General features: G+C 47.2%; 1 protein-coding gene across 1 annotated transcript; it reads right to left on the bottom strand.

Annotated features, from left to right (window-relative positions):
- Nucleotides 1–7,491: 7,491 nt before the first annotated feature.
- Nucleotides 7,492–17,276, bottom strand: LOC144892154 (uncharacterized). Its single transcript, XM_078777389.1, has 4 exons — nt 17,025–17,276; nt 13,931–14,069; nt 9,453–9,563; nt 7,492–8,797 (listed from the first exon to the last, which is right to left on the bottom strand). The coding sequence occupies exons 1-4, from the start codon at nt 17,274–17,276 to the stop codon at nt 7,746–7,748; spliced, it is 1,554 nt and encodes a 517-aa protein (XP_078633515.1). The 3' UTR covers nt 7,492–7,745.
- Nucleotides 17,277–19,611: the final 2,335 nt, after the last annotated feature.

The following is a 19,611-nucleotide window of genomic DNA, read 5'->3' as shown; positions in this document are numbered from 1 at the left end:
GGCTCCACATCTTTCTCAACGTTGAGCTTGGCAGTGAAGTCCTTCAATGTCCCGAGTTCATCCTTGAAGATGTCCGGGTATCTCACGAGGAGGTGCTGCAGTACAGTTGCGGGCTTGGAAGCCTGTAGTTGGTGGATGTGTTCCCAATTGAGTTTGACAACATCGAGCCAGTTTCGCCCGAGAAGTGTGGGTCCATCCCCAGGGACGACCAAGAGTTGTAATTGGTGAGTGTTGTTTCCATAGGTTACTGTGACATCACATGACCCGCGGGCTTGTATTGACTCACCAATATATGTGGTGAGTTGGATTGGGGACCAATGGAGGCTGGGATGTTAACAATTCCCCCACAGGTTACGGAAAGCTGCTTCGCTCATGAGTGAGACGGCAGCCCCCATGTCTATCTCCATTTCCATGTTCCGTCCATCTATATCCACTATAAACCAGTATTGGAGTAGACTGTCTGCCAGACTTTGTGTGGAAAAGGTCATACGACTGAACACTGTGGCTGTTAGGGCTGTCTCCATCAGTCACATCTTCTTGGTTATGCTCTGAGTCAAGGAGATGGTTTTTGCATTCCTCTCCTTGCCCTCCATTTTTGAGAGAAGCACGCAGAGGCGATATGACCCACCTTGTGGCAGTAGTTGCAAGCGGCATTCTTGAAATGGCACGTAGTGGCAGAATGCTCCCCATTGCAGCGGAAACATTTGTCAGCACCAGCTGCCAAGCAGTTTCCAGGTGTTTTGGCGTTGGATTTTTTGGTCGGATGTTGTCCCACCCGGTTGACAGATGACAGGTCAGCTCTAGGCTGGTAAGTGATGGAGCATGCAATATCTGCAGCATTTTTGTCTGCACACCCCCATTGCGATAGCAATGTCCTTTGCACTGGAAAATGTCAGAGTCCTTTCAGCAAGTAGGCGCAGGCGAATCCGATCTTGCTCCACTCCCACTACGAGCAAGTCCCTTAGCATGTCGTCGAATGTAGCACCAAACTGGCAATGCTGGGTGTGATAAAATCGTCATCCAAGTTACTACACTGATGTTAATCTCCTCATTGCCGCTACGCGACACCACCGTGGCTCCTATAAAAGACTGCCTTTCAGTGCAGAGGGGAGTTCTGCATCTATCATCGCTATGTAACTCTATAGCACCTCTGGGCTTCCCTAGAATGGTGACGATTCTGCAATGTACACTATCTGCTCGCTTATTGAGATACCACCTTTATGCACCTGTATTCACCTGAAGTAATATTAATACAATGATTATTGGTTTCTCTCTAGATGCTGTTTGAGAACGATTACGATTAAACATACTCTTGGGACAATGTTGTATCTCTGATTTACAACAATTAATCGTAATCCTCTCCTGACATCCCTCGGAATCGAGATGATGCCCACGCTCCTGTGACTGCCCACCTCGGAGAAGAATGACCAGCGGAGGACCCGTCGAGCCAGCTCTAGCCACGGAGCACCAACTACTCTCGCTGCCGGTCTGCCATGAAGAGACCGGATGCATTGGAACCTCGCAAGCATTTCGTTCCGGAACTACGCCGTCTGAGCACGAACTGCTCTCCCGAGGTCCGAACGCCGGAGCAGGTGTGACAAACTCCAGCAAGACGCCTGGAGAACAATGCTACTGGGAAACGTCCTGCAGCTGAAACCCCGTCGGGTCGACGGACATGCTCGGAGCTGAAGGTACGAGTCTGGCTGTGACTGCCTCGGTTACGGGAAACGCCAGCGGCTGCTTATGCGAGAATCGGAGTCCTCTTGGATTTGCGTGCCGGGCACGAGATGTGATTTTCTACGCGGGTGTTCACGACGCGCCTGTCTAACGTGCCTCACTCCGCCGGCATATCCGACCACCGCTGGATGGAACCCCTTCTATGCGCGAATCGCACGCGCTGCTCCCATCGCTGGATGGAACCCCTTCTACACACGAATCGCACGCGCTGCTCCCACCGCTGGATGGAACCCCTTCTACGAGTGAATCGCGCGCGCTGCACCCATCGCGGGATGGACCCCTTCTACGGGCGAATCGCACGCGCTGCACCCATCGCTGGATGGAACCCCTTCAATGCGGAAATCGCATGCGCTGCACCCATTGCTGGATGGAAACCGGTCTATGCACGAATCGCGCGCACTGCACCCATCGCTGGATGGAACCCCTTCTATGCGTGAATCGCGCGCGCTGCACCCATCGCTGGATGGAATCCCTTCTATGCGCGAATCACGCGCACTGCACCCATCGCTGGATGGAACCCCTTTTATGCGCAAGTCGCGCGCGCTGCACCCATCGCTGGATGGAACCCCTTCTGCATGCGAATCGCGCACGTTTCCCCTCGCGGGCCCTACTCTGCGAGGCCGGCAGCCCCGATTGCTGCTTGTCGGAATCCCACCTACGCATAGCTACTCAGCGAGGCCGGCGAACGCCGCTGCCCGGAATCGCCTCAACGCTTGAAGCTCGTCTGGCACCACTCGAGGACTCGCCACAGCACGGATGCCCGGCTTGTTGGTGCCGTCATCTCTGTCCCGATTAACGGACAGGCAGCGAGCCTCGTCTGACGGCAGTTTCTGAGGCCATCGAGCGGGATCTTCATAGACTTTCACGGCACTCGGGCACTACAGGGGAATGTCGTATCAAGCTAGATGATTATACACCATAGCACGATGTATTCGGATGACCACCTACCGGTCTTGCCCACCATACTCTTTGCTCAGGTGATAGCAGGAATGGCTACCGCACTGTTGACGCTATTCCCCGCATCTAACTCCGGACAAACACGGCCCGATAGCTATCGAACGAGACGCTACTTCAGGACGTGCAATTTATCGCTGCCCAGCGTGCTCGCCCACTCGACTCGGCGTGCCGCGCTGGTTCGACAAGCCGAATTCGACTTTCGGTTTTCCCTCGAATGGAGTGCGCCCTAGGAAATACAATCCACTCGTCGAACAGGTTCGTATTCAGTACCCCAAACTCGAGACCGATCGAGTGCTGGTGCCAAATGGACGCGAGTCTATAGTTTCGGTGCGCCACTTTGCTCCTTGCAGGGATACCGCTCAGCTGGAACTCAGCTCGGGGAATCCAAGGATAGGGCGATTCACCGTCAATCCCGCCCGCACGCGCCCGAACCAATTGATGACGTCACCAACTAATCACGAGTTTGCCTGAAGGCGTCATTACCGTAATTGCGTGCTACAAGCGCTCTCGTCATCGGGGTTCGTTTACTCGAGTTTCCATGTACCTTGGTAACTCCACGGTTAGCGGAAATACTCAACCTGACCGCCCCAGCACATACGTGTGTGTCATAACGTTATCTGCGGCGCTACCTAGAGGTCGCGCGCCCGCGCCGTCTAGCCCTCAACGGGGACTCATGCCGTTGTTCGCTGGGGCCATAGTTCCTTCGGGGCATATAACACTCAACGGGGACTCATGCCGTTATTCGCGAGGACCACAGTGCCTTCGGGGCGTCTAGCACTCAACGGGGACTCATGCCGTTATTCGCTAGGACCATGGGGCATTTGGGGGTACACGGTGACCCATGAAATGGTAACATTGAGCGTAGCGCCCAACTCCCTTGTCTCCTGAGCTGGACACGGAGGCGCCATCCCGCCTGTTCGCCCTTGACTCTTGGCTTGTTGTTTCTAGGACAGAGCTCTTGGCTCGTTTCCACGACATTCGCGTCGGGATCGAGACTGCGAGATGCCTCGCCCGGCTGCTGCCTGTTTCCCTTTCCCTCCTGTTTCCAAAGGTGTTTTAGGTGAGCTATGAATGCCGAAATGGACTGCGTTGAGGTTTGGCGACACATGTAAAAATTGAATCGACTCACAATGACTGAGGGTGTAGGTTCGCAGTACTCCTTCATTGCTGCCACAAGCTCGGCGTGTGTTAAATCCATCGTGGTCCTGGGCATGGCGAGATTCTTCAGAATAGTAAACGTCTCGCTGCCGCATACCGACATCAGGATTGCTTTCTTCCTGGCATCATCCTCGATGCCGTCAGCTTGGGAGTAATACTGTAGACGCTCAATGTACGCCTCCCAGCTTCCTTCACACGGGTTGAACTCGTCAATCCGGCCGTAGGACATGGTGCTCAAGTAGCGTATGCTGTGAAATAACGAGTTGGTAGTCCAACAGCTAACTGCAATAGCTCAGCTTGCTTTGCATGCGCTCACCAGAATCCAATCCTCATCGCCATATAATGTATCAAGCTGGTAAGACAGTTTGAGTGCACCATCGGTAGTTTATTGCGCAGCCGGGAAAACCACAAGCCCCCAGTGTAGGCCCAGCTTCCTCTGCCAAGCCGTATGCCCCGCCTCTTTTATATCCACCTTCCAGTTTAATCCCCTGCAATACATAACAGACACGGAGAGTGTTGCTGTGTGAGGGAGATATGGACACGGAGAGTGTGGGTGTGTGAGGGAGAGATGGACATGGAGAGTGTGGGTGTGTGAGGGAGAGATGGACACGGAGAGTGTGGGTGTGTGAGGGAGAGATGGACACGGAGAGTGTGACTGTGTGAGGAAGAGATGGACTCGGAGAGTGTGACTGTGTGAGGAAGAGATGGACACGGAGAGTGTGGGTGTGTGAGGAAGAGATGGACACGGAGAGTGTGGCTGTGTGAGGAAGAGATGGACACGGAGAGTGTGACTGTGTGAGGAAGAGATGGACATGGAGTGTGACTGTGTGAGGGAGAGATGGACACGTAGAGTGTGGTTGTGTGAGGGAGAGATGGATATGGAGAGTGTGGCTGTGTGAGGAAGAGATGGACACGGAGAGTGTGACTGTGTGAGGGAGAGCGGGAAAGACAGCAGAAGCAGCATGTCCAGAGCAGAATAACCTGGTCTGAATCCAAATTGATGATCCGAGATCAAGCCATTGGAGAAGAGGAAGGATTTGAAGTCAGAAGCGATGATTGATTCCATGACCTTGCTGATTATTGGGAACAGGCTGATTGGTCTGTAGTTGCAGTGATCTGTTTTTGCCCCTTTTTTGTGTAAAGCGGTGATGTTGCTGATTTCCAAGCAGATGCCAGATGACCTTGAGCAAAGGATAGGGTGAAGAGAACAGAGAGAGGGTGAGACAGAGCAGCAGAGCAGGATTTTAGGACCGTGAGCTGATGCCGTCTGGTCCAGTTGCAGAATCAGAGTCGAGGTTTGACAAAAACTTCTCCACCTTGTCAAGAGAGAAAGACACAGAGTCCAGGAGCAGCTGGGTTCGACTGGGAAAGGTGGGTGCAGAGAGAGATGGGTTCGGGACACAAGATTTTGAGGCAAACACAGCGTTGAGGCATTCGGCTTTTTCACGTGCACACGATAATACAAAACAAGAAAGAGCAATCAGAGATTGCCAACCCTCGCCAGGATGTGTTTTCAGTGTTTTTTAAGGCTTTTGTGTTGAAAAATATATGGCGGCCGAAACACGTGACCGATGACATCATCATTTTTTTTTTCTCCACCAGTTTATGCTGACATGGTGCTCAAGAAATTGCATCTTGATTGGATGAAGTTTTGTACTTGTCGAATTATCGAATAATGACGTCATAATGGAGGCCTTGGGCCAAGAGAGTTAAAAATTGAGCAGAGTCTATTCCAGGGCAAGACCAATATGTGTGTAAAGTATGGCGATGCTATGTGCAATGATGTAGACATAGTACTGCGCACAAACAGACAGACAAACAAACCAACCAACATACCTGCCAGAATCTTTTCCGGCAAGTAACAAACGGACTCAAATGCAATACCCTCTCCTCAGGCGAGGGTAATAAGGCATGGTAAATACAACTAAAATCCTAAATTTAGGGACCCTCCACACAGACAAAGAGAAATATAACAGAACTAAAATAAATGTGTGTAATTTTAGTGGGGGACCAAGTTCAGGGCGTCTCCGAAATCTCGTCAGGGATCATCCAAGGCCTTGGCGGGGAAACGCACATTCTTTGGTGCGTAGCGCGTGGGCAGGAGTCCAGGCCTCGCTGTGAGTCTTTTCACTCCGGGTGTCACACGTGAATCGAACGGGCCGCGCCTGTCCACTCGCCATTCCTGCTTGGAAAACCGCGGTTCTCAGTCCGTGGCTTTTCCTCCTCATGACCACCAGCAAGATCTCGGCACACGGCCGTTCACGATCAGGTCCAAATCAGGAGGGGCAAGAGCAACAATAACAACCATTCGCTATTCGTGTCCAGAATGAGAAGCCAAGGCAGAGAAACAATAACGACCATCCGGTATGGCATCCAGAACAAGAAGGGGAAGATGTCCGCCGCTCCAACTATTTTGTACCCACCGCTCTGATGTCATCTGTCCTGCTTCACCAATCAGCGAGTCTCTTCTTACTCGTGCGTTCTGTCAATCAAACCCTCGACCAATCAATGCTCTTTTCGGGGCTTGGCTCTCGACCTGCCCATCCTTTGTCCTCTTACCAAGTCGGGGTAATCAGCAGTTGTGCTTCATGCCTGGCTTCCGGTTAGCCTTTTAATTTTTGAGCTTAATTAGGGTGTCGATTACGTGGCTTAGCTTTGTGTCTTGTGCGGTGTCATGAGGAACAAAGAATAAATCACAGAGGCAACGACATGCAGGGGATAAATTTACCTATAATCCTTGAGCTAATTAACACAAGAGGCACCCTCCGTATGGCCACACGTAACACTTATTCCGAACACCTGGAGCCGACTTATTTACATCAAGATGGCGATACAATATTCAGAGCATATTACCTCCACAATCTACCTGTACCAAAGTAATCGCTGCCTACCCCCGACAAACGTAACATATATACAAATATATCTATATATGTATACCTGACAAGCCGAGAAGGAGGTAGCATCCTGATGAGACTCAGCTAAATGCATAGAATGACAACTGTAGGATTGGCTAAGTAGGCGAAAACTTCAACAGACTACACAATCCAATGTGAGCGCAAACTCGAAGACAGAAACCCAGAGAAGGTACCACCAACCCCACTGAGAAAAATATTCCCAAAGACTGGTGTGAATTAAAGATGTCACAAATGAAACAGAAACAGCAATCAATACAAAGACCCGGTTGCAAAAAATATAAAGAAAAATATCAAGCAAAACATCAACAGACATACACCGACAACTAAGTCAACGACGACAAAAGAGCAATGACAACAAAAGAGCCTTTTCTCGGAATGCAAAAAAACTGTCAGAACATGAGCTCACATTAATTGATGAACGAATGTCCACTATTTTTGCATTTGCATGGAAATTCGCTTTGGTTGCAATCTCCTTGTTCTCCATTGTGAATTTTCAGGTGCATTTTCAGGTGGGGTGTCCAATTAATAGATTTTCTACAAATTGTGCTTTTGTACGGTCTCGTGTCAGAGATGATGTTGTTTCTTCCCGGAACATGCGAAGTGAGAAGCTGGGCTAAACAATTGGTTCATATCTAATATTATGTTGTTATACATGGAGTAGTTTGTGATAAGCAAGCAAAGAGAGTGTCCAGTCCATCCATACAATTGAAAAACTGTGGAAATCCTCGTTCACCATTATTTTATTTTTTCCCCCACATATTTTACATTTACAGAATACAGTATGTGCATTTTTCTTCTTTGCAATATTCTTTCTCCCCATTGTTAATTCATATATATTTTAAAGTTAGAGGAGCGAATAAAAACTTTTCACACAGTGAACATTTCTAGAGGCATTCTCCATCGTGTATTCTCATGTGCCTTTTATGGTTGCATGACTGACTACAAGATATTCCACAACTTGTGCATTTGTATCGGCGCTCACCATTGGGAATTTCCATGTCTTTTGAGGGTGGATGACTGATTAAAATATTTTCCACAACTTGTGCATTTGTATCGGCGCTCACCATTGTGAATTCTCATGTGTCTTTTAAGGTTGGATGAATGATTAAAATATTTTCCACAATTTGTGCATTTGTAAGAGCGTTCATCATTGTGAATTGACATGTGCATTTTAAGGGTGGATGAGCATTTAAAAGATTTCCCACAATTTGTGCATTTATATGGGCATTCATCATTGTGAATTTCCATGTGTCTTTTAAGGTTGAATGATCGATTAAAAGATTTTCCACAACTTGTGCATTTGCAAAGGCGTTCAGCATTGTGAATTCTCATGTGCCTTTTAAAGGTGGATGATTGGTTGAAAGATTTCCCACAATTTGTGCATTTATAAAGGCGTTCAGCATTGTGAATTGCCATGTGCCTTTTAAAGGTGGATGATTGATTGAAAGATTTCCCACAAATTGTGCATTTATAAAGGCGTTCAGCATTGTGAATTGCCATGTGTCTTTTAAAGGTGGATGATTGGTTGAAAGATTTCCCACAATTTGTGCATTTATAAAGGCGTTCAGCATTGTGAATTGCCATGTGCCTTTTAAAGGTGGATGATTGATTGAAAGATTTCCCACAAATTGTGCATTTATAAAGGCGTTCAGCATTGTGAATTGCCATGTGTCTTTTAAAGGTGGATGATTGGTTGAAAGATTTCCCACAATTTGTGCATTTATAAAGGCGTTCAGCATTGTGAATTGCCATGTGCCTTTTAAAGGTGGATGATTGGTTGAAAGATTTCCCACAAATTGTGCATTTATGAAGGCGTTCGACATTGTGAATTCTCATGTGTTTTTTAATGGTGGATGTTTTCTTTCCTTTGTCACCCTTACAGAAATTATTCTCTGCAACAATTTCCTTCTGAGGTTTTTCGTGTTTGTAAAAAGTCCTGTTGTTCATTTCATTTGGCGAGTCCTCCTGGCGTGTGGCTGCGTCGTTCGTAAAATGAAGTGCAGTCTCCCTTGTAGATTCCGTGGATTCACCTGTAAATACAGCATCACATGACCTGTAAAAAATAAATCAGATTCTGTTCAATACTTGTAATATCATTCTGACAAACGCAACCAAGTCCAACATGAACATTTGTATTTGTTCCACTTCATAAAAGTAAAAAATATTCTTTATGTAAATATACATTAAAATACCGTTCAAAACTTTGGGTTTTTCCAATGATATTCAAACTTTGGGATAAATCGATTCAATTATCAGTGACAGGTCATGTGCTTATTTTATTAAATTAACAGCTTTTATAAATGTGAATTTGCATGTGAAACACATGATAGGCTGGTACTGCATCCAGACCTCAACCAAAATCTAATCGGCCTGTCCTCATCACACACCAACCTGTCCACCAAGGTTTGTCCTCATCCAACCATAACATTTTGAGATATTTATAGACAGACAGACAGGGGTGAAAACACAACCTCCGTCCACCTCTGGTGGCAGAGGCAACAAGGTATATTCCAATCAAATGTTTGGTTCAAATCTTTCACATTACGATGAAGGAGATAATGGATGTTTGAGAAATTGCTCCATCGTGGAAATGTTTTTTCAAACAATTAAATCATAACGTATGGGTTTTTTAAGTAGTTCATCATCACATTGTCCAAAGCAAAATGTGGAAGCATTGATTATAACCTCCATGGTGATGGCTCTCGAAGAAAGAAGCTTCAGAGTCATTTGCCTCTGGTAGATCCAGGTGGACATCAATGTCATGCTCAGTTTTCACTTCCACTTTCTCAAATAAATCTGGAATAACAAGCAACCTTTATTTAATGCAGGCGTTAAAAAAAAACAAAAAAAAACTTTTCTTCAATGTCTTGTGTCATATACATGCAGTAGCTGGTTCCACACTCTTAAAATAGCGGCATAAATATTGCATCAAAATCATTCATTTGAGGTCTTCCTTGAAGAAAGAAAATAAAACATTTTCCCATTGGAATAGCATTGTAAAACATAACGATATCAAAGCATTACGTTCTGCACAAACTTCCTCAATGTTCCGAGACGTTTCATACCCGACCACAGCATCAGTGGGAATTTCACCACCACCCAGGCTGACAAGATGGCCTAAAGGTATGCAGACTCACCTCTGAGCTGATTAGTCTGGGTTTGAATCAAAAAATGTGCAATAAACTATCATCCCGGTGTTTCACAGGCAGCGTGATGCATAAACATGTATGCCGTCCCTCGGATGGACATTAAAGATCCCAGTGTCCTTCACGAAGAGTACGTCAGCTATCGCCGGTACCATGGCCAAGTTCCAATTTCCTGCCCTAATCAGCAGAGGGCATTGCATCAGCGGCACAGCCATGCCCTCAGCGAATGATGCCACTCCACAGCCTTTTGCTGCACACAAATGAGGAAGAAGACCACCACCCAATCTCTCAACAACCAAACTAAAGGCAAAGAAAAATATTTTTTCCCCAACCTACGTTATTTATCAAATTAAATACAATTTAGATCCAACATGTGACAAGTTGTTGTCTCAAAAGTCAACCCTCGTGGAAAACTCAATGACAGAATGTGGCAGGTTAACAGCTTGACAATGATTAGGCCAACAGGTTAACAGAATACCAAAGCCGGATTTCCAACAATGCTGCAAACCAAGAGCCAAGTGTTGCACACGAAATGAAGACTGAAGGACCTGAATTCCTCCACAGAAAAACATTCAGTCGATATTAGTGATTTTTTTTTTTTTTATATTTTTTTTTGTATACAAGATCGAGGCTCGTGAAAGAACTAACATTAATCACACAAAAAGTCAAACCGACACACAAAACACAAAAAACAAGGGGAGTGGCAGACAAGATGGGGAGAGAGGGGAAAGGACACAAACACAACATTTGAGAGCAGGGACATCGGGAGGACTTGGGGGGAGGTGGGAGAGGAATAAAACATATGAACACTGCAAGGACTCTGGGGTGAATTACCGGGGGTAGAAAAGATCAAGGTTTTCGATGGGGGAAGATAAGAGATGGTGGTGACAGCTGTTTTAAAGACCTGGAGGGAGGAGTGGGATTGAAGGGAGTGGGGGAGTTTGTTCCAGAGGCGGGATAAAAGGGGAATGAAAGAGTGAAGGTGAGCAGAGAGCCTAGACTTTGGCAGTTTAACCATAAGAGGGTTGCAGGCAGATCTTGTGCGACCTGAAGGAATATTGGGGGGACAGAGCACAGAGAGAGCTGGGGGAGCAAGGCCGGAGAGGAGTCGGTAGAAGACAGAAAGACCACCAACCTGCCTGCGGTGAGTGAGTGAAAGGCCCTCGGAGTTGACTTCATTGCAGGAGATTCCAATGATTCTGAAAGTTTTGGCCTCAACAGCTTGAAGCCGAGCAAGGTGTGAGGCAGAAGCACCAGCCCAGAGGGGAGAGCAGTATTCCATTGAGCTGCGGATGAAAGCCTTGTATGTGGTGAGGAGCTCAGGTGTGCCAAGGAAGGACTTCGCACGACGGAGGATGCCCAGTCGGCGACTGGCTTTGGAGGCCAGCTTGGAAATGTGGTTTTCCCAAGAAAGATCATGGCAGATAGTGAGACCCAAAAGCTTGAGCGACAGAACTTCTTGGAGAGGATTGTTGAGAAAGTAGATGGGAGGGTTTTCCAGTCGGTCCTTTCGGAGAGACATTGTAAGAGTGTGAGATTTGTCAGGATTGAAAGACATGTTCCACTTGTTTGACCAGTCTGTGATTTTGTCCAGGTCTGCAGAGAGTGAGGAGGCTGCAGACTGCCGATCTGAGGGATGAGGAATGGAGCGGCAGATAGTGGAGTCATCAGCAAAGAGATAGAGAGGATTTTCCAGAGAGTCGGAGAGATCATTGATGAAGACCAGAAATAGCACAGGGCCCAGAACACTACCTTGGGGAACTCCAGCCAGAACAGGAAGGGGAGATGAGAGAAATCCATTCAGGGCCACACGTTGCCTACGACCAGAGAGGAAGTCCGCAAGCCATGAGTGGAGATTTCCATGAATAACATAGGAGGTGAGTTTGGTGAGCAGAGCTGGGTGCCAGACCGTATCGAAGGCACGTGATATGTCAAGTGAGACAGCTCTGATTTCCTGTTTGGCATTGAGGACCTCCATCCATTGTTGATACAGCAGAAGCAACATGTCCAGAGTAGAATGACCTGGTCTGAATCCAAATTGATGATCAGAGATCAAGCCATTGGAGAAGAGGAAGGATTTGATATCCGAAGCAATGATGGATTCCATGACTGCTGATAATTGGGAGCAGGCTGATTGGTCTGTAGTTGCAAGGATCTGTTTTTGCACCTTTTTTGTGTAAAGCGGTAATGTTTGCTGATTTCCAAGATGCTGGCAGATGACCTTGAGCAAAAGAGAGGGTGAAAAGAACAGAGAGAGGGTGAGATAGAGAGACAGAGCAGGATTTTAGGACCCGAGGGCTGATGCCATCTGGTCCAGTTGCAGAATCAGAGTCGAGGTTTGATAACAACTTCTCCACCTTGTCAGGAGAGAAGGACACAGAGTCCAGGAGCAGTTGGGTTCGACTGGGAAAGGTGGGAACAGAGAGAGATGGGTTTGGGACACAAGATTTTGAGGCAAACACAGAGTTGAGGCATTCGGCTTTGTCACGTGCGGTGTCAACTGTGTCGCCATTTGAGGTAAGGGAGGGGATGGAGGGGGAACAAACACCAGAAACGGATTTGACCAGACGCCACCAGGATTTGGAGGAAGGAGACAGGTTTGAGAGTTCAATCTTGAGTGTGGAGAGATAGTGCTTCCTGGCACTCCTGAGGGTAGAAACACACTTGTTTCGAGCTTGGTGGACGGAACTGAGATTGCCTTCAGTTGGATTTGCCTTCCAGGACGCAAAGGCAAGTTGTTTCAGGGCAACTGCCTCACCACAAGATTCAGTGTACCATGGACGGGAGGAAGGGTAAGACAACTGAAGACGAGATGGGATAAATCTGTGCATGAGAGAGAGCAGTTTGCTTTGGAAGAATTCCCAGGAAGAATTGATGTCAGAGGCATTAGAGATGGGAGACCAGTCCAGTTGATTGATGGCTGTTTGCAGACCGTGCCATTCGGCCTGAGTGAAATGCCAGACTCGTCGTCGCTGAGGAGGCTCTCTGAGAATGGCCAGTGAGATGTCCACTTTAACAAGCACATGATCAGAAGAACCGATTGGAGCAGAAGAAACATGGCTGGCCTCCACACATGGCTGGATGAAACCAATCCAGCAGCTGATGTGAGCTTGTAGCATTGGGGTTTTCATTCTTGTGCTGCCTCGAAATGCCTGCAGCTGTGCAATAACTCACATGGAGCTTGACACAGTAAAGGTCTCAGCTTCTGCTCTCCCAACAATGGAGGCCCTCAATGGCACACAAGCAAAGGGCCATCTCTCATGCCAGATCTCGAGCTTTCTATCCAGGCTGGTACCTCATATCTTGCTCTCCAAACTCTCCGCGTATGGCATCCAAAGCCACCTCCACACATGGCTTACAGATTTCCTCTACTCTTCGATAAAACGTGTGCCTCTCACTGGAATCCTTTTACCTGCTCTCCCTGTCAAAGATGGAGTGCCAGTGTGCTGGGCCCAGACCACTTATTAATCACAAATCTCTCTGAATCTCTGGAAAATCCTCTTTATCTCTTGGATGATGACTCCAATTTCTGCCGTGACATCCCTCATTCCCCAGAAAAACAGGCAGAAGCATTTTCCCTCTTTTGACACCTGATAAAATCACAGGCAGCTCAAACACTCTGGATGTCTTTTCAATTCTGGCAAATACAACACTCTCACTATCTCTCTCTCTCTCAAAAAGAACCTTATGGCATCATCCTGCCCTACCCCCCACTCTCCCCAGGTTTCTGCCGAGAACACTTAGTCCACCAGAAACACCATTCTGGTGAAACTACCCAAATCCAGGATCAGTACTTGCTCCACTCCTTCCGCCTGTGGAACAAACAGTGAAACCAACAGTGGAACCAACAGTGGAACCAACAGTGGAACCAACTTCCACATTCTCTTCAATCTCTTCAAGACAGCTAATTACCACCATCTCAGATCATAACCTTAGTCAGGAGCGAGTGATGTTATCAAATATGATGGCAATCGCACAACTCTCCATTCGGCTGGTCCCTTTGCTCCTCTTCCAGACCCAAAGAGTCCACATCATCTATTTTTAACTGCAGAATTGCAGAAGATCCTTCCAGCTCCTCAATCTTCATTCCACTCCCAAGCACAGCCAGCTGTTCTGATTCCGGCGGCACACGACAGGAATCCGTCCAACAGCACACCTGAGGTCACATGATGGGTGAACCTTCAACGACGCAAGAAACATACAAACTTCCTGATGTTTGCTCCACATTGAGTACCTTGATTCAACAGTACCTACATGCAGTTTAAATTTTATACGTTTTTTAATTTTCTGACGTTGGAACTTGAGGAAGGACCTCCACAGTTTAAGTTGATAACGTTCAATGACAACTTTAAAGATGAGTGGGAAGAATAACTTTCATATTTTAAACTCCAACAGAAAGTGTGTGGTTAAATTGTAATGGACATGTAAATGGGGTGAAGAGAAGCAACAAAGAACGCCATTTTAACACACACCACGAGAGGATTGCAAGTGACTACCCTCCAAAAACGACCCCCAAGGAAGGTAAAAGTTAGAGCAGCTATGATTGCTTAATTTAAGATCATGCATGCATTTGCAAAGAAGAAGAATCCCTTTGAAGATGGTGACGTAATAAAGGAAGCTATATGCTGGCAGCTTCAAAAACGTTGAATTCAAGAATTCAAAAATTAGTCAGAAATTATGTCTGACAAACGATGTTCAGCTTTCTGGAAACTCAGTTACGAGGAGAACAAAATAAATGTTGAAAAATGTCACCTGGATGCATCAGCAGGATATGATGGGTTGTGAATTTTTCAGCATTGAAGTTGGCAAATCAAAGGATGTGTGTGACAACGCTCAGTTGTTCATTTTTGCCAATTATATTGATATGGAGGATTGTAGTTTTTCGTATACATAGTGGAGGCTGAACGGATCAGGACGCAATAGGACAAAAATAGCATTTTAAAGAGGAGGGAATCACAAACAGAGTGATTGTTTACAGAGTAACAGTAACAAGAGTAATTCTAAAGAGTAATTCTAAAGTGTAATTCGAAAGACTAATTCTAAAGAGTAATTCCAAAGAGTAATTCCAAAGAGCAATTCCAAAGAATAATTCCAAAGAGTAATTCGAAAGAATAATTCTAAAGAGTAATTCTAAAGAGTAATTCTAAAGAGTAATTCCAAAGAGTAATTCCAAAGAGTAATTCCAAAGAGTAATTCCAAAGAGTAATTCCAAAGAGTAATTCCGAAGAGTAATTCCGAAGAGTAATTCCGAAGAGTAATTCCAAAGAGTAATTCCAAAGAGTAATTCCAAAGAGTAATTCCAAAGAGTAATTCCAAAGAGTAATTCCAAAGAGTAATTCCAAAGAGTAATTCCAAAGAGTAATTCCAAAGAGTAATTCCAAAGAGTAATTCTGAAGAATAATTCTAAAGAGTAATTCCAAAGAATAATTCCAAAGAGTAATTCCAAAGAGTAATTCTTCAGAGTAATTCCAAAAAGTAATTCTAAAGAGTAATTCTAGAGTAATTCTAGAGAGTAATTCCAAAGAGTAATTCTAAAGAGTAACAGTAACAAGAGTCGCAGCATCATAACAGTAACAAGAGGGGAGAGTCTCTAATTTTCCCGAAACGCCCTGTATCTGGACACTCTGGCGTGTGGGTTTCAAAGTCGGTAATTGTCCCTTATTTATAGTACTGCTGGTCGCCCCCATATCCACCAAGAAATCTAGTGGCTGCCCATTTACATCTAAGGTCAAGGTCGGTTCTCATCTGGGGTCATCGTTATCAATGGACATTCCTTTGGCGGCCCGCGTTCGTCCCGTGAAAGAGGTGTTTCCCTACGGCAGCCCGTGCTGTCCCTTGGGCCCTCGTCGTCCCTTTGGACAATCCCGTCTCCAGTGGCCCATCTGCCCACATTTGAAGCATGCCCCTTGCCCTGGGGGCCCCTGTCCCGGAACCCCCTGTTGATTTGGCCTTCGCCCCCCTTTGTAGGGAGGTGGGGGCCCTTGCCCTCCCATTGGAATCTGTGGCCTGGGGCATGGGGCCCATACGGCACGCCCGAATTGGGGGGAGCCCACGGGGTGGGGCCCATGTTAGAGGGTCCCCATTGCGGTGCCCATCCTGTCATGGGTGTTTGTGGCGGCCAATAATAGTCAGGGCCCTTAGGGATATTTTGGGGCCGTTTGGTTCAAATTCTTCCAAAAGCACCAAATTTGGCCCAGATGTTGCCCATGCCATACTCTTTCGATTTTTGACGGGCGCCAAGACGGGCGCCCCCCCCCCCCCGGGGGCCTCATATTGGCGAAATACTAAATGGCCGCCACCCGGATTAGAGGAAAATCAGTTAAATAACCAAAAGGGTTGGAATCATGTATGATACCACTTTTCAGGGGTTTTCGAGGTCGAGGAATCCAATTATGATGTTATTTTGATGATTCGAGGTCAAGGTCAACCCTCAAGGTCATCTTAAAGGTCATTTTTGAGTCAAACATGTCGGTTTTTTAGTTTTTTGACAAGATTTACGTGAGGGTCACCATTTTATGTTTCTGGGTTGGGTAATCGAACTCTGACCTTATTTTTGACAATTAGAGGAAATATTTACATGTCTATTTTCTAATTTTCAGGCATATGCAGTTCATCAGTCTAATTACAAAGGTACGGATTTTGATGTTTTATGAACTGTATGCCATATCCTTGTGTTTAATTTTTGTGCGATCATGATCCGGGTTCATGTATACATGATTGTATACATGTCATAAATATGACGTCATAGGTCATGTGACCTGGCGGCCATATTGGATTTTATGAAAACCTTAAAAATAGATCCCTGCCTTCATTTTTCGATCGATTCATTTTGAACTTTGACCACTTATAGTACGCCATGTGATTGGATGCATATCCTAATTATGACGTCATAGGTCAGGTGACATGGCGGGATGGACCGGTATGGTCCCCGGATCATACCGCGCTTGGCACCCGTCAAAAATCGAAAGAGTATGGCATGGGCAACATCTGCACCAAATTTGATGCTTTTGGAAGAATTTGAACCAAAATATCCCTAAGGGCCCTGACTATAACCTGCCGGGGGTCTTGGCCCCGGATACGGTGGGGCGGCCCATTGGGGTTGGGGTGGTACCCACATCTGGTTCCCTGGCCCGCTGGGCCCTTGTGGTCCCTTTGGTATTTGCATTACGGCTGCCTGTGCTGAAGGGGTGGATGTGTCATCCTCGCTATCCCCATTCTCACTATCACTTCCCGTTATTTCTATTTCCATGCCGCCAGTTTTCTTCTTTTTCTTTCCCTTTGGTTTCTTAGCCTGTTGCTGCGCTATTTTATCTCGCACCAACATTTGCAGCATTTCCTCCTTAATTTCCCTCTTCTCCTCCATGGAGAAGCCCGGACATTGTTCGAGTTTCACACATAATTCATCGGTTCCCATTCCCTTCCAGCCGAAAAGGACGGTCTGCACTTGTTTCCTCGGTGCCGGCCGAAGCCCTTCTACGAAATAATTATTCACCAAGGGAGAGGGTAGTTCTGCGATTCGGATCGGCCCTAGTCCTCCCCATCGTGCTATTGCTTTTTCTATTCTCTCTCGAAAATCGCCAACCGTTTCTCCCGCCTTCTGTTTGATGTTCCCAATTTTTCCCCAATCTGATCCTCCCACAGGTGCCAATTCGTTATCAATACCTTGCAATAGCCGGTTTTTTAAACGGGTCCAATTAGCATGCGTCATCGGTGGGTTCAGCGCTAGGGGATCTTCAGCTGGCCAGTGCACACGAAGTTTGGCCTTTTCCCATACTTTAGGTGGCAGCACTGACGCTCCCAAATGACATATATCTCTCCAGTCCGCTTGTCCCTGTTCGATCCACTGGGTTAGGAGCGCGACTATTCCGGAGGGGTGATCAAGTAGTAGGTCCTTAACCCTATTTTTCATTGCCGTGAGATCCGTCTCTTTCCATGGCACCCGATCCCTCACTGAGGCGCCGTTTGCATCGATTCCCACGCATCGCACGTTCTACCGGTTCCTGATGCTCCACTAGTGAGGGATATAATTATTTTCACCCTGGAACTATCGGAGGTGGGAACCCCGGGGTATCAGTGCCACTATCTCCATCGTCCTCGACCTGAGGGGCCGATGGTTGTAGAGGTTTTTGAGTTCTGGGGGTGGGGGGGTAGCCCAATCATTCCCCCTACAGTGCCCTGGTGACGGGATGTACGTGCCTTAGATCCGTGCCTTAGAACGAACGAACGGCACACTGAAAGGTAAGTTGGCCAAGATTTGCGCCGAGACAGGCCTCAAGTGGCCGGAGGCCCTTCCGGTGGCGTTAATGAGCGTGCGTTCCACCCCATGGCGCACCACTGGCCTCTCTCCGCACGAGATACTGATGGGTCGGCCCATGAGCTTGCCGGTATCCGCGCCAGTGGACATGGCGGCACTTGAATTACCTATCATGGATGGCATGCTTTTAAAATTTTGCATAGGTTTGTCCCATGTGGCGCGCAGCATACATGAACGAGTTCGGGAGGCCCTACCAGAGCCAACGAGCAAGCCTATACACACCTTTGAGGCAGGAGATTACGCGCTGGTGAAGCATTTCACCCGGAAGACTGTGCTGGAACCAAGGTGGCAGGGACCGTTCCAGGTTCTCCTGACCACACCAACAGCGGTGTTTTGTGAGGGCAAGTCGTCTTGGGTACACGCCACGCATTGTAAGTTGGCCATACCCAAAGACACAGACACCATAGATGCACCACCTCAAACCAAGGATGTTGCTTCGCCACCTGTTAGTGGTGACGGTCATACTTAGCTTAATATATCTTGCCAGCACAGCACCCACCACCACGCAAGACCCCGAGTGGGTGAACATGGCCGAGTGGGCGGATATGGTGACATATGTTACAAAATTATATGAAAACCTCACCTCGAGGTCTCATGTCCATTATCAAAACGTCACCTGGGGTCAGAGGATAAACGTACCCTGTTGCTCCGTAACTAAGGGTGACACATGGATTTGGATAATGTGGAAGGCCGTGCTGATATGTCCAGATGGAAAGAAAACAACACAAGCTGTTCTCACCCATCAGAGACAGGTAAAGGGGAATGGACAGTTCGGATCCGGACCAACGATAACAAAGGCCAAACTGGGATACAAATGGGGAGTTAACACGTATAATTTAACAACACATGCTTTGTTAGAACCCAACACCACCTTGATACTGATATGTGAAATCATGACCACACAATTTCTCACGTCACAGCCACCATGCGTCACGGTCATACTGACACCACACCCACGTGTAGAAAGTAAGAAGAAGCCAAAGGAAAACACGTATTGGACGGTCACCCGCGCAATGGCAAAGGTACAGAACAGATCACGTTGTTGGATGTGTATGCATTTTCCCCATACCAGTACTACAGGAATAGATATGGTAGTACTGCCCCTGTCCCTACGAGATATTTGCTCAGGACCCTTACGAACTCCATGTCTGACCACAACCTTGGAGCTGGCAGGCCCAAGACACCCAGCGGTGTGTTCCCGTGTTTTCCAATATACCCCACCTATTAGTCAGGCCTTGTTAGGCAAACGACCAGACCCGGTCTGGGTGACGGAGAAAAAGGGACGGTTATGCCTCGTAGGAAAAGGACAGGTCCAGATGGGAACCTCGGAATGCACCCATACCCTGCCGTCCAACAATCTGCCATCCGACACGACAGAGCAACA

The sequence above is a fragment of the Myxine glutinosa genome, chromosome 5 (genome assembly GCF_964187855.1).
Source record: "Myxine glutinosa chromosome 5, kmMyxGlut1.1, whole genome shotgun sequence".
In the NCBI taxonomy this organism is placed as follows: domain Eukaryota; kingdom Metazoa; phylum Chordata; class Myxini; order Myxiniformes; family Myxinidae; genus Myxine; species Myxine glutinosa.
The sequence above is the reverse complement of the archived record's forward strand: the minus strand, read 5'-3'. Positions and strand labels throughout refer to the sequence as shown.